General features: G+C 42.3%; 1 protein-coding gene across 6 annotated transcripts in view; it reads right to left on the bottom strand.

Moving 5' to 3' along the window:
* TRERF1 (transcriptional regulating factor 1) overlaps positions 1-15,795 on the bottom strand; it is a 98,357-nt gene that overhangs the window by 9,152 nt on the left and 73,410 nt on the right. For 3 of the 6 annotated variants that reach the window (XM_088531721.1, XM_088531714.1, XM_088531730.1), the window contains exons 4-11: positions 10,892-12,530; positions 10,225-10,274; positions 9,404-9,554; positions 8,235-8,483; positions 4,481-4,850; positions 2,359-2,419; positions 1,407-1,546; positions 573-676 (exon numbers count right to left, since the gene is read on the bottom strand). In XM_088531721.1, the coding sequence (XP_088387847.1) occupies positions 573-676; positions 1,407-1,546; positions 2,359-2,419; positions 4,481-4,850; positions 8,235-8,483; positions 9,404-9,554; positions 10,225-10,274; positions 10,892-12,265 (2,499 nt within the window). In that variant the 5' untranslated portion in view covers positions 12,266-12,530. The remainder of the gene's footprint in view (positions 1-572; positions 677-1,406; positions 1,547-2,358; positions 2,420-4,480; positions 4,851-8,234; positions 8,484-9,403; positions 9,555-10,224; positions 10,275-10,891; positions 12,531-15,795) is intronic. The other 3 variants (XM_088531738.1, XM_088531745.1, XM_088531753.1) reach the window with 3 other exon arrangements.

The raw sequence follows: 15,795 nt of genomic DNA, 5'->3' as shown, positions 1-15,795 counted from the left end.
CATTCCAGCCCTTTGGTTGCATTTCATTTTAAGCAGACTTTTCAGAAATAGGGGCCCTTGTCTTTCCTAAACACCAGGAAATGGATGCTTTGCCCCAGTTGGCAACATTCCCATTGCTAAACTGATAAACGTTTTAAATGCATTATCTATATGAGAACTGTGTGCAATTACTCACAGTTCTGAACAATTAAACAGATGTGATTGCTGCTACAAAATAGGATTTTATGAGGGTTAGAAGAGGACTAAACCCTTTGTGACTAAATATAAAGCCTGTGCAATATCAGGGCTAGAGAAAGCACTGGGAGACATTCAAAGCCCTAAGGCTATAAACTGAGTAATCTTATCTATCTGAAATGTGCACTAAGCCTCCAGAGAGGCACTGCTTTGAAATTTAAATTTATTAAAGAATGAAAGGAAGAAGTCATTCCCCAAAAATGCTGCACGATGTTTAAAGCATCACTCCTAATCAATCAGTAATCTCTTTTTTGTATAACCAAATCTAAATCCATTTAATAAAGCATGTTAATTTATCTGCGGAAGAGAAGTATATCTCTCCTTCCAGCTTATCTTACCATAATATCTCCTTTAGCCTCAAAGAGAGAGTGCAAAGCATATTCTGAGTTAGTTCCTCCACCAGGTAACACACTGGAACAGCTCATATTTAAGAGGTCTTCCACTGTTAGAAACAAGACAACATTTGAGTGCATTACACAGTAGCCTGTCAGTTAAACATGCAGAGCCAAGCATTATGTACAGCCTCTCAGCAAAAGCACAGTCAGAGGCAGCAGCTTGGATACTCTCCCTCCTCCATACCTCCTCTTCCTGGTTTCAGGATATATCCCCATGGAGGGGATATATCTGGACTTGCAAAGGGCATCCTTAGGACGGACTGTGGTCCTAAGAGCACAGCCAGAGCCAGGAATATGGTCAGTGATATTGGCTGCGGCACCAAGGCGGCTCCAGTCACAGCAGAAAAAGAATGAAATAAATGATGCTAAGATCAGGAGCAAAAGCAGGAGCAAACTGTGCTCAGGACTGTAGGAGCCCCTGAGACTGCGCTATTTTCTCTCAGTTATGGTCCCAAGACAGGCCCAGGAACCACCAGCTGCCTCTCACGTCTGATCTCTGTCCTTACGAGGGAGTTCAGTGTCCCAAAGCCATCTTCCCAGCAATGACCCTTCTCCCTTAGTTTGAGCATACACACTTCATCCTCGCCTCACTTTAAGGGTCACCATAAAGGGTCACCAGTTGTTACTCTGAAACTGTAACATATTGTTTTGGTATTTTGCCCAGCATTCATGGTAATTAATAACTCTTGCATACATGGTACAGTACACAAATCAATCTATTTTTTTTCAACAGGCACAGCATTACACGTGAGTTATTAAAAGAGCAAGTCATGGTACCTCTTTGTTGGAAGACTTTATTCTCCAGTTCTGGCCATGGTTTCCAAACCAAAGTAGCCTTGTGCACATCTTTCTCCATCAACAATCTGTCCTGTAGCTCAGGAATGTCAGCCTGGAACCTGGACCCAATATTGATTCGTCTACAAAGATGAAAAACTAAATAAGTATTTAACTACACGATGTGCAGAAAACAAAACACAAGCACAAAAACAAAAGTCACATTCTTTTTTTTTTTCCCCAACAAAAACTATCACACAGTGTGGCAGGAAATTGTGTCAGAATGCTTTATGCAGTGCTTTACTCTCACTGGGATGTTTTGGCTACTAGAGAGGACCAGTCTCCAGGGGAGATGGGGAGGTAAGGGGGGTTGAGGGGGTGCAAACAAAAGCATCGATACACAATGTAGACTCCACTGAGACATCACACCTTAAAGAAAAGCAAAGGCTGACTACACCAAGGAGGCCAGACACAGGAAATGGTAACTTCCTGCTCCATGCTCAGAGCATGGTCCTCTTCAGCAGAAAGCAGAAAGAGACTTTACTGCTAAGGGACAACACTGTTTGTCGCCTGCCCCGGGAACATACCAAATAGCACTTCTCCAAACCTCTGGATAAAAGCTGAGAGCTAGAGTACTGGATCAGGATATATTCTCCTTGCAGTCCTTTCTCCAGACATTACTAGTCATTTTTTCACCTTCAGTAGCTCCTACCAAGCCTTTCCCAGCATTTCTGAACCAGGGCATCCACATCTCCCACAGACCCCTTGTGCCCAGAGTCCTCAGCTCCCACCCAGAGGTGCTGTAGGTTGGGCTGCACACAGCCCAGCATGATTTCAGGAAGCTGAAGTGTTTGAACCTGGCAAATAATGCTCAAGTTACCCACTCTGGGTAAGAGAGATTGAGTTGGTGGAATCAGTCTATAAAAGCAGTGACAAAAAAAAAATCATTTCTTACGGTTCAACAGTCTGTTCTCCAGGCCCAGGCGTCACTGGAATGACACTTCCATCAATACTATCTGAAACAGAGATTGGGGTTTCTGCGTTTAAAACACATTTTCTTCACAATTATATCACTGCTGACACGTCACATCCACTAGCTGTACTGCTACCTCCTTATTAACATTTTGCAGAAATCAGTGAATCAGGACACATCTGGGATACATTTGGCCAAAGATTACCTAATTCCTGGGTAATCAGGTATATTTCTCATGTAAAAGAGTAATCAGCTACACAGAGGAGATTGAGTAACAGCTGAGGGATTAGAGCAAGCTTCCTTTGAAGTATGTATCATCGGTATATGAGTAGAAGTTCTCTGTGCTCTCCTGGTCTGGAGGCAAACAACAGCCTGGGCTGTAAAGTAGCTGAATACAGAGAACGTATTCAATGCTTTAGGTACCTTTATAACCTGAGCTTTATCTTCATACCTCTGCCAGGACAGACCTATTCTGTCAGCATGACATAAATTTGCACCATTTTACAATTTTGTCTCTGGGAGTCTCCCTGCAACCCCTCTACCCATTTTGACTGAATCTGCTAAATTTGTGTCTTTGTTTTAACTCCGTTCATTGCTGCAGGACTGTCTGGCTCGTTTGCTCTACAGTCCCTCTTCAAAAAAGCTATTGTTTCAGCTCTTCCCCACTCTCTATCTTACCTGCAGATCTACAGTGTTGGTTATTTGACTTTAACCTGTAAATGCTACAAGTCATAAGTCTGGTAGTTTTACAGATATTCTGAACATATTACTTTACTAAAACACTGAGAACATCTTTGGAGAGATTAAATAATTTTAAAATATCACTGACATGCAACAAACACACACACACACACACACAAAATCCAAACACACACACAGACAAATCTCTATAGTCAGCAGTACCCCTTTAACTTTGGTCTTTGAGGAGGCTAACAACTAGATCTTAACGAAGTTACAAAAGCAGGAAAAAGCTTGTGCAAGGACTACTTTTCTGAACAGGAACGCCAACCCCATTTCTAAACACCTCCCAGAAAGAGCAAGCAGGAAGGAGACTGGAAGATAGAGAAGGAGTGAAACAAAATCAGGAGTCAATGCCTATGCCTGAACATGGGTGAGAGAATGGCTTTTTGTTGGAGGCAGCCCCAGTAAGTGCCACCCAGCAAATTTTTCATCATCTGAAGGGCACTAGTATGGTCTGATAGCATAAAACTAAAAACAAGGGGCTAAAACACATCAATACAAGTTACAGAAGTTGGTAACATCGTTGTTTTTGACTCAAAGGTCAGCAATTTTGGTCAACAAAGGTCAGTAATTTCGACAATATAAAGTTACCAATCTCCAAGAGAGAAGTTGGAGAAATGAGATTCTTTTCTTTGGATTACAGGACATATGTAGTGATTTTGTATATAGGAATTTAACTTGCTGATTGAGTTATCATGCTGGTAACATGCAGTTTACTCATTTTACAAAGCTGAGAATAAATTGAAAGAGCTGCAATGGGAATCTGAAGGAACTGCTATGAAAGCACAGTTAATTTACATTGCAAAACTTGTAACCCTGGTGACAATGTCTGAAGTAACTGAGCATTCAGTTACAACCTCTTCTCTACTGGAAGAATTCCTCCAGTCTATTTAGCAAAAATTATCTTCCCTCAACATTTAATATGGGCAAAATTTAAATTGTTACAGACAACAGAAGTGTCATAACCTACACAGGTTTCTACTACCATGATCACGTACAATCAGCAACATTTTCTTGTGAAGCATTAAATAACAAATATTTTAAACCAGCCATGTCTCAAACGAGGTCTTTCCCCTCCATTTCAGAAGGCTCCCATGCAATGACAGGCATGGTGCTCCTTTCTGCAGGCAGATCAGATTGAAAGGTCACAGTCCCACTTGCTGCTCAGGCTCCTCTATTCACTTTTTGTCCTAAAACCACCTCTATGAAATCCAAGGCAAACAGACTGATAAAGATGGACTTTTCCTGTGAAGCAACGGAACGATACGTGCGTGCGAGCACATGAAATCATCAGCATGAGGGCACCAGAGGAGAACACAACGGTGCTTACGAGGGGCTGCCACTTGCCAAACGTGATACTCACTCGAGCGACACAGCAGTACCCGTGGAGTGGGAGTCAGCGGCGTGAGGGGCAGCTGAGCATGAGAGGTGCTGTGAGACGAGGTGATAACACTGCTGAAGAGGCCAGAGCCCTGCCGCACGGGGCTGAGCATGGGGGGCGGAGTGTAAGGGGGCAGCTCGTGCGTCCGCTCCAGCAGGTGATCCCCGAGGACGCGGGGCGAGCGGAGCTGACTCTGGTACAGGGTGGCACCCGAGTGGGACATGCTGAAGTTGAAGGAAGGAGGAGGTATGAAGAGAGGTTCAGGTCTGTGCCGATACTTCTTCTTGTCCTGCAATGGTTTGAAGTTTTCTTCTAATTTTGCAGCACTTGGAGGAGTTTTTTTGCTAGTTTCCTAAAGAAAAATATAGAGAACTTTATTATTTAGCCATGGTTAAATGCGGTTTGTATTGCACATTATCCCCTGCACCCTAGGGCAAAAGACACAGAAAAGCCCAGTACCTGGTCCTATGCAAAAGCTTCAGGGGAAAGAAAAAAACCCATAAGAATCTAATTTCCTTATGGATCCCTCTAGGTCGAGGCAGGGTTGAGCCACAGGATGACACAGAGAGCTGCTGGCACCTTTTTGAAGAGAGTGCTTTTCCAAGACTGTCATCTCCCATGCCCTCATTTAGCTCTACCTGAACACCCTGGGCATTTCTATTTGCACCTAACAACCCCAGGCTATGGGGAGTTGCTTCATTACCAGTTGCAGTTTATTAGAAGCTTTACACAAGATGTTTTCCAAAGCATTCATTTTGTTTGACTGGGAAAGGCATAAATGAGCTCAGTGAAATTACTGCAGCACTCAGCAGCAGGAAAGGAGAAAAAAAAAGTAATAAATTCAAATTCTTTGCCTCTTATCACTACATTCCCATCAGCTTGAGTACAGTCCAGCTGCAAGGAATCTTGAACTTAACTCTATCCTCCTTCCTTAGAGGAAAAAGAGTAGTAAATGGCAAGCAGGGAAATAGATACTCTAACATTCATAGAATTTGAAGGTTAAAGGCATTTAATACAAAATCCCTGCAGCCCACAGAAAGCAGAAGGTACAGGAGTTATGCTAACCTGGAACCCGGATTTCCTAGGGGAAAAGGAAAAGAAAAAAAAAAAAAGGTGCTTGGGTCATGCCTCAAGGACACACAGAAGCTGGTAGTATTAAACATACTGCTTTTAGGTGTTCAGGGTATAGATTTTTTTTTAGAATAAACTTGGAAAGATGAAGAAAATTGTGTACAGATAGGGTATTTCAGAATGTCTGTCTCCTCTGGTAAATACTACTCCTATATAAAAGTAAATTATTACAGTGAATGTTTAGACAATATATATCTTTACGCCATGGGTGGCTCTTCAGAATCACATTCGCCCAGTAAAAACCATGTTAAAGGAGCATTAGTACTGTCACCCTTTATCCCTTATGTTAATACGTTCCAGCTTGTGGAAATGTTTTTGATTACAGAGGTCCTGTTCTCTCTGTTAGATCATGGCTGTATCCTCTCCAACAGCTGTTGACATTTTTTCTCTCTAAAAAAATTAAGTTTTGGAAGTTTTCCTTCTGCAGGAAAAATGCAGCATTATAGAATGTTTTGTAGTTTACAAGCATTGAGAACAATGAAAAACTACATGTGAAGTCATTACCTGTAATCACAGACACAGTCCATCATGATAGTGGACATTTATGGCTCACAGAGCAGAAAAGGGAAGAACACTGAACTAATTAAAAATAAATCCCACCCTATCCAAGTCTACTCTTTAAATATGGAAGAGGTAGTACTCCTTTCCCACTACTATGGGACAAAATTACATCCTATAAGCCTCTCTCCCTTATGGCACTCTACCTATAATTACGGTTAACTTAGCCTCAGTGGGGCTATGGGGTTGTGCCAACGACACTTAAAAAAAGATCGCTGAATATTAAGGAGCTCTCGATGTTCAGGATCTTTCAATGAAGAATCACCTCTCTACTTTCTGCATCTTCAGAAACCATGCCCACTAGCCAGAGATGGATGTATCCTCCAGGGCCCTACTGTCCCACTTCAACAGATCCACCTTGGGTAGATCCTACCGGACCTTACTTGCTGCCTGCGTTCACCCATCGTCCTTTATTCTTGCTGAATATTTATTTTTGTTCTGTTGTTTGATTTTACCATTTCTGTGAAATTGTGTGAGCTTTTCTGCACAGCTCAAAGCACTGTATTAATAAAAGCAACACAGCTCCAGTTCTTTGGGATAAAGAGGTCTCCAGTGGCACAATCCCTTCACGGAAGGGGAAGCTGTAGATGATCTGACCTTTCCATATTGCCATTGCTGCTGCTTATATCAAAATAAGATCCAGGGAGAAAACTGCAAGTTTAATTTGCTTGGGCAATAACACAGACTGCAAGCATGATTTTGATTGAGTGAACGCACATATAGCCTAACACTGGCAGATCAACCAAATCATTTCATATACGCTGCAGAAATACACAACCCAAGCCACCTACTCTGATGTCTCTGGCAAAGATCTCCCACTCAGAGCTCAAGGAGTCACAAAAGACTGCCCCTTTCCTCTCCAGAAACCAGAAATAGAAAGGAGAAACTGCACTGCTGAGTTACAAGCTATGTATTGTAAGATGCTGGTTGTTACTAGAGTAAAGTGGAAGTTTATGCCTAAAACCTTCATCTGAAAACTAAAAGATTTTATATATATTTAAATGCATTTGTATGTCTGGGTGAAGATTCAGAAAGGGGTGATGCAAATATGCAAATATCATAAAGAATATACAAATTAAATATAGATATATGATAGAGAACCACCCATGATGGCATCTGTTGCCCCCTTGTTTGGACAAACATGGGTGAAAGAAAAAGAAAATAAAAAGAAAAATAAAGTCACACAAGTATTTCTCTGCATTACACCAATGGAACTACACAGCACTTGTGCCTCCCAGTAATCCCTTCTCACGTCCTGCTCTGCAAACACGGATTTGAAGGAGCAAGCAATAGCTATTCCTGCCCTACAACAAGAAATAAGTAGCACTGTTTGCTCCAGGTTTCTTTCAGGAAAAGAGTAAAGAGCATTCACACATCTCATTCAAATGCTCATCAATTCCTCACCACACTGCCTGACAACTTCAGTTTTATGAGTGAAATGAAAGTGCTAAGCATAACGGGTTTTCCTGCTTCAGAATTCCCAGCAATTAACCCTTAGGGCTCACGCACCCAGAGACAAAGGAAAAGTGACTTCATTGCAAAACTCTGAGTAGGGAAGCTTTGTATCTGCTTCGTACCAGCAAATACTCTCAGTACCGCACAGAACCTTCCGCACAGAACCTTCCCTTGAAATGAGAAGCACATACATTTGACTTGAAAAAAAAAAAAAAACAGGAAGAAATAAAAACTGCTGAATTAAAGCAATAACATAAAAACAAAGCAGCCTGAAAACGAAAACAAAAACAAAAACAATAAAAAGATACTAAATCCCTTTGTTCTAGTGGGATAAAAGAATATCACATTCTAATTTCAAATGATTTACTCTCAGCTGAGGTCTTGATTCCCCAGCAAAGAGAAAATTAATACTTTCAAAGGACTGAGGAAGAAATGATAAGAAGCTACAGGCCTTTTTTGTTTATTTGGCATCATTAAGATGCTGGACTCTGGAAAATATTCTAAGGTATGGACATTTTAGAACGTAGCAGCACTAAAAGCAAAGGGATTTAAGAAGCACAGCACAGTTAGTGGCAAGAAACGCAGCACTCACAGCGGACGAGCAGGGGTTGGCCACTTTGGGGCTGCACGGTGGAGAGCAAGTCATCTTCACGAGAACTGGCATCTCGTCATCTGACACAGGGTTGGCAGGCTTGTCTTTGACTGTGGCAGAGTTGGCAGAGGGCTGCGTGCTGGGCTCGGGCGACAGAAGCTTTACAGGGACAGACACTGGCATGACGATGGGCGCGAGGCTTTCCACCTCTTTAGGCAGCGGCTGCTGTGGTGGTTTCTCTCCTTCATCCTGCACAGACAATTAAAGGCTTTCAGCCCCAGCGAGGGAGGTATTTCTGGACTGACATGCCATGCAATGTAGGATCGTGGCTGGAAAGAAGTGGCCAGCATTACGAGACACACAGGAGCACCACGGCTCGTGTTCCACCATTGCCTTGAATCAAGTTGGCAACTTCCAAGTTGGATTTGGCCTCAGTGCTAAACAGCCACGGAAAACATCTTTACAAGTTAACTCGCAAAAGGTGGGGGAACAAGCATGTGCCCTTTTTGTGACTATGAAGGCAGAATTCCCCCATCACCCACCTAAAATCAAAAAGACACAGATGGGGTAATGCTACCAGTTCTTTGATTTCCTGTAGTATTACCCATTAGAATTGGATTTCTAAAATATTAGGACAATGAAAAAGTGATTGACGGGGCAAGTTATTCTTATTCAGAATATTTCAAACTCACATTTTTAGCCTGGTATTTGTTGATACCTATAGAACTAAAACACTTGGGAAGAAAGCTGTCAAAGATTCAACAATCCTGCTCCTTCAATTAAAGCCTGGGAATGCTTCCAATAAACATCCCTTAGTCATCCAAGTAGCCCAAATGAAAATAAGGAAGACTTGATGTTCCTGATATTTCTAATATAATAAACAAACATAAAGGGAAAAAAATTAGAAGCTCCTGCCATGAGTTTGTATTGAGGGGGTTGTAATGTGCAGAGAAACAGAGAGGAACATAGGCTTCTCTTCCCTTTTTCCTTGCAAGACTTCTGTACTGTAAATTAGCAGAATTATGTATACTTCTATTTACGTAGTGCATGCCATAACAAAATAGCATTGGGGAGAACAGGTTTTAATAGCAAAGCAAAGCATAGCAAAAGCAAGCAAACATCCACATGAAAAGGAGAGAGCCAAATATGGAAATAAAATGAGCAGGTACCTGTTTGAAGTTAGGAGATGCTCTTACTCCTCCATGTGACCTCATGTGACCATTCAGAGCAGGCAAACTCTTAAACTCCTTCAAGCATATTGAACATGTTAGCTTGTTCTTCGCATCGGCTCTCTCAGGAAATGCTTCTCTGCTCTGGCCACTACGTTTTTGCAGCATGAAACAGAAGAGGATACATCAGTTGGCATGTTCCCTTTGACACAAAGGAAGCCTTTTAATTGAAGATGTCAACAAAGTTTTACAATTAAATAACTAGGAAGCCACAAGTAAGCATAGGGTGAAATACGTGGGCAATAACCTAGATCAGCTGATCCAAGGTGGAGAGAAGGAAAGTTTTCAGCAAGATGCACTCATCAAAACATAGTCCTCAGCCTGGGGCAGCCTGAGGGCCCATGGGTTAGAAGAAAAGGTCTACCTGTGACAGTCCCTACTTATGGGAAATGACAGTGCTGGAGGACACTTCAGCCCTCCACAGAGGTGACACCTTCAGAAAAGGTCCTGCTGCCAAAGACAGAAATCTAAATAGTGCATCATCCCTTCTCACACAGATGCCACAGAGCTTTAAAAGTATAGTGCTCCCTAGGCTTCAATGCTTCTTTGTTTTCTTTTCTTAATACTTAAAGCACTTAATAGTATGATCTAATTGCTGGGGATAGGGGAAATCATGCAAATTTGTATCTACAAAGGACAAAACTAGAGATGCTTCCAGAAGAATAGCATCTATGACCTACTTTTCCCCTCCTGGCCCTCCCTCCCGCAACACTCCTTTGTATTTCTCATATTTCTATTAAAAACACCAAAACCTATAATACCTTTGTTCTGGGGACAGTGGCTGCAGTCTGCCATCTGACAGTTGCATCTGCTATCAATAGGTAGAAAGGGTGAAAAAAGAGAAAATTATTTTTCAGGAAATACCAATGCATAAACGAAGGCCTTCACAGCTTTATGTCTGCATTTTGCATAAGATTTTGCTAATATTAAAAAAGTCTGAATTGAGAGCTTTGTATTTATCTACTACACCTGCACTTCTATCCGCATGGCTAGTGCATTTGCTTACACTCACCTGCCGCTTGAAGCCATCACTTTGACTCTAAGGAATTACTTTTGTAAGTAAGAAAAACAAAACTGTTGACTGTATCTTCATGCACATTCAGGCCTCCAGGTGCTTAAACATTAGCAGGAGCACCCAGTTGTAACTGGGCTCTTCCTCCTCAGAAACCAACTCGGGACGTCCCAAATTCCTTCTTGGTAGGGAACCCATAGCCCCCATCATGGCAGCTGTGTATTTCTGCCAGCCTGGCCCGAAGCCAAACAAGCAATGCAGCCAGAAGTCTGTTAACACAGTTCTCTGAAACGTCCCAGCAACTCCCACTGCTCCCACCCCAGCTTCCCCGGGCTTTTGCAACTGCTTCCTTTCTGTATATTGCTACTCTTCTGCAAAACAAGTTGGCCTAGGTGGGAAACAGAAATGTTGCATACCTGAGGCCACATGGTGCTGGGAGAATCTTGCTGAGAGTTTTTGTTGTTCAGATGAGCTCCTGACAGTGGCAGAAGAGTTCGATGAGGAACAGTGTTACCTACAGAATTAGCCTCCTGCTGTGCGGGATCCTCCGCTGTCTCTGGTGGAGTGAGGCCAACGTGAGAGTTCAGAGAGGGACCTCGGCTCTCGTTCGGATATTGCTTTTGCTGATCCTCTTGCTGCTGCAGTAAACTCTGTGGGTACAAATGCCTGTACTGTTCATGGGGATCTTGGTAGCAATACTGAGGCACTGCTCCCAACTGGATGAGCTGCACAGGATGACCTGGATCCTGAGAGTACTGGTGTGGTTCATGCATAGTCTTTGGGTCGGCTTCCCTGTGGTATGGAGGAAGCTGCAATTGCATCTGTTGCTGCTGCTGCTGCATGACAGATTGCGTTTGGTAATACTGAGCTATTTGCATTGGACACTGCCTCTGTGGTGGCTGCCGAGCTGGCTGCTGCTGCTGCTGCTGGATCTCCGGTATCGAGAGCCGCGGATGCCCCTGCTGCGGCTGAGCGTAGTACTGAGGCTGCGGCAAGTGCTGCATCTGCTGCGGCAAGAGCTGCGGAGACTGCATTTGTTGAACATGTGGCTGTCCTTGCTGAAATGCAGAGTGCATCTGCATTTGTGATAAATGCTGCTGGTAGTCATAGTACAGCTGTTGGTGCTGCATGACTTGCATTTGTTGCTTTTGCTGCGCATTTGCAAAATTCGGGTGTGTTTGCTGCGGCACCGGTTGGTATCGTTGCACGCTGGAAGTTACAGGCTGTTGCTCAACTGCTGGTTTCTGAGAGAGCAGCTGCCTGAGTGCACTATCTCCAGAATTATCTGCTAGCGAAGACTCAGTGTGCAAAACCTGAGCCATGTTGTTGACTTGAATTCTCAGATTTTGGCTAGCAAAGACTTGTGTAAAGGAGTCCAATTTATGCAGGACCCCACTGGTAATTTTTTGCGATCGATTTTCAGCAGGTTGAGAATAAGAATATTGGTATCCGTCATGGGACTCCCCCTGGCCCAGTGGGCTCCACATTGCATTTTGATTATTCAAATTGTTCCTTAAAGAGACATGGTTTCCTGAGACAGAATGCGTCCAACTTGTTTGTCTAGATGTGTCCATTGACCCAAGACTTTTTGACCCTACAGGCAAAGCTATACTGTCTCTTGAATCTTGGGGAAACTGCGGGGAGAGCGGGGACGCCTGAGGAGCATCCATAACAGATGTCCCATAACTGTGATTTATGGATGGAAGGGAGTTCATTTGGTGTTGTTGGTAGTACAAGTTCTCGTTGCTGTTGGCAGTATGGTTGGTTTTATACAATTGCTGGTCCCCCATTTTTGATCACTTCTGTTCCAAACTTACAGGCACACAAACCATTGAAATCTCTATGAACCCTGAGATAGCTGAATAAGGGAAGGGGAGGGGAGGGGAAAAGAAGCTAGAATTACTTATAATTCAGCATGTCCATGTGTATCACAAGGACTAAGATTTCCTCCAGTCTATGAGTAATTCCAATTTCAGACTCGACGTTGCTTCACATCTTCAAAGGAGGACCAAAGCACAAATCTTGCACAGTTAATAGGTTCAGGGCACCAGGCACCTGTGGAATAAGACAAAGAAAGGTAAGTGCTGGCTTGCTACATAAATGGTTATGGTCTCACAGGAAACTAAAGATTCCTACTTTGAAAACCAATCACTTGCAGAATTGTAGCAGCTGTGCACATAGGTTGATTTGCTCATATTCTGTATAGAATCGGATTAATGCTAAAATCAAACCAATTCATGGAAATCTTTTATGATTATTTTATGGTTATGTATATAACTTACACAGGGATCGTTGAATTTCAATTTCTGTTTTAGACTCTTACACTTCTTCAGTTTGCATTATTTTAATGGAGTAATTTATGCTAAATGCAATCATTTATCATTCCTCCCGTGTAAATTGTAATCTAAAGTAACATTTTACAGATGTCTGTACTGTTTTTAAAGAATAAAACAACAGCAAAAAATACACAGGCACATTACTGCCTCATTTTACTATTCCACTGTAAGAAATGACCACCATGCACATACATGCAGTTGCCCTGTGCCTACACACACAAATGCATTTTAACATAAAAGAGGTTGATGCTGAGATTTAAGAAGAACAAAAAACGCAACCAAAACTATGGATCTTTCACATCTGCCTTCCTAAATGTGACGCTTTCCAAAGATTCCCGAGTACTGATATCCTACCTTGTTAAACTTAAGAGAATCCCTGACCTGGATGAATAAACGTGAAGTCACTGGTGGAGAAAATTTTAACCATTGCCAGATGGATGTTAACAAGCTTTGTGCTAACGAGTGCAAGTAATGTTTATACATAGCCACAGGCGCGCGCGCGCGCACACACACAAATCCCACTTTTCTTTCTGGCATAATGTATGTCAGAAAATCATAGCTCCCAATGCAGAGGACTTTCTCTGTGTACACGCAGGCATGTGTAAGCCATCTGTAACCATTAACACGTAATATTTTCATGTGACAAATAAGAGCCGAGAATAATTTTAAGCTTATTTCCCCTTCCAGAAACATACATTCCTTCATTTTGTTCTCTGAACATGCTCCTTTGTAGATTTCCACAGATGTAAATTAAAAAAAAATTATCAATCCACGATGGATGGTCAGGGTACCAACAAGGTTCTTCAGCCACAACTCAACTTCAAACACTTCCTATAAAAATTATGAAGAGAAGCTAAACAAAGCCTACAGAAACATTCTAAGGGCCTAAAAATAGCACTGTGTGATATTTCACACTGAAAGGCCATCAGCTTATAGAGCAAGAGGGGAATCGTATACAAGGATTGCGACATTGTGGGAACACATTTTTCCACAAGACGTCCAAAGGAAACAAGGCCCTAGGGGGTCTGCCATAAAGGGTGTGCTTGTTGTGTAGGGACACTGCATCCCTATTTTCATTTATTAACTTTACTGGAAGTTCATTCTTTGTTGCTTAGCCCTTCTTTGTAAGGTTTCTGTTTGAAGTGATAAGTATTAATCACTAATGACACAGCATAATAGTGATACAAATCAGTAAGTGAGAATAAATACTACAGGAGATAATGTAAAGACCGCAAGAGTTTCAGGATCAGGACAGCAAGAGTGCTTACACTTACTGCACCCAAAAACCCCCGTGTGTGGCCAGTCAGGTCCCCATGCCCCTACCCTTCCCACCTGTAGGGGCACCATGGAGGCAGATGCTACCTGCCACCTGTCCAGAGGCCACAGTGGCTTCTGTGCTCAGCAGAGAATGGTGCAGCCCTTGGACAAGTGCCAGACTCCGTTCATGGCACCCCTCCACCTGGGGGTTCTCAAGGTACTCTAACACACAGGCAAGAAGGTTGGATTTGAGCTGTTGGCACAAATCTCTCTCAAAAGAAACGATGCTCAGAGACACCTCCTCTCCCCAACTCATTGCCCATTTGGGAGGTGGGACACAAGCTGTCCCTTCGGTAGATTAGAGTTGTCACCACAATTCCCCAGAAAGAAGGCAACTGTAAAAATCCGAGAAGCCCTAATAGAGTATTACATTGAAGTACCTACCAAGGGATAACAGAAAACTACACAGCTCAGTCACTACAGAAGACATCTGTGAAAAATCAGAACTTTTTTCTTTTTAACCACCCAAAGTTGGAAACATTCCTTCAATAGCATCACTGAGATAGAGGGAGAAAACTGCACCCATCTGAAAGCACCATTTTTTTCTGCCCTCAGGTAATGGACGAAAATAAAGCAAATAGGCATATGGACAAAAGCATAATCAGTAATAAACCAGTCCCTGACATAACAGCTTGAAGAGATTTAAATTCAAGAACTTGATGCTATACACGCAACACATCTGCAACTAACTTTAATAAAATGCTAAGGGCATGCATTGGTTAAATAAATTGCACTGGATTAAAACTAATAAAGAGTGTTTCAGTGCTGTACATCACATTTTTAAAGCTTCAGAGGGACAACATTTGATCTCTGCCCAACTAAGAAGTACACTGAATGATTTCTGTTTCTTTCAATGATGATAACAACTATTGCTACTAAATGGTTAATCAAACAACTTCTAAAATCAGCACAAATTTTAGGGCAACAACATTTCTGCAATTCTACATTTATTGTCTTTCCAGCCGTCATTCATGCTACTTAATCTATTGCGTTTTTGACATTAGAGATATATCCCAATTACAAAATCATTACAAAGAAACATGAAAACAAACACAAAAGGACAGAGGCATTTCTTTAGACTGCCTAGAAAAAGAAATACCCTATATAAGATAATAGATCGAATCTGGACTCAAGCTAATGGGAGTTCAATTGATTTCAACAGGGACAAGATTTCACTCCTCCAACTCTTGTCTCATCATTCCAGTGTGGTCCTCTGCATCTTGCAAAGCTCCAGTCTCCCGACTGAAAGCCAGACATGCCAAGCTTGCTGAAATACCTTTCTACAGTCCAACTGCCTCCCTCTTCAAACATAAGCAACCAAAAGGAAATACAAATATTTCCTGGAACCGTGCCACAGCTTCATTCTGGTACACATAAAACACAAGGATATTCTAATGTTATCAGTCTTCACTAAAGAAGATACATTTTCCATCCTTAATAAAGCTGGATAGTCAGAATCTTAGAGAAAAAGGACAGCAACATATCAGAGAGGCGGTAATTACAACACAGCCTTCCCCTCACCAAAAAAATCTCCCAAGCTCCATCATACAACACAGAACACAAAACCTGCAGAATTTTCAACAACAGCCACAGTTACACTGCTGAACTATCTGAACCCTCATGAATTTCAGAGCAAAACATCACTCCCAGAAGTCAGCGCTTGAAAG

The sequence above is a fragment of the Tinamus guttatus genome, unplaced genomic scaffold (assembly GCF_059628265.1).
Source record: "Tinamus guttatus ecotype Peru unplaced genomic scaffold, ASM5962826v1 Tinamus_guttatus_pri_ptg000033l, whole genome shotgun sequence".
Lineage (NCBI taxonomy): Eukaryota > Metazoa > Chordata > Aves > Tinamiformes > Tinamidae > Tinamus > Tinamus guttatus.
The sequence above is the reverse complement of the archived record's forward strand: the minus strand, read 5'-3'. Positions and strand labels throughout refer to the sequence as shown.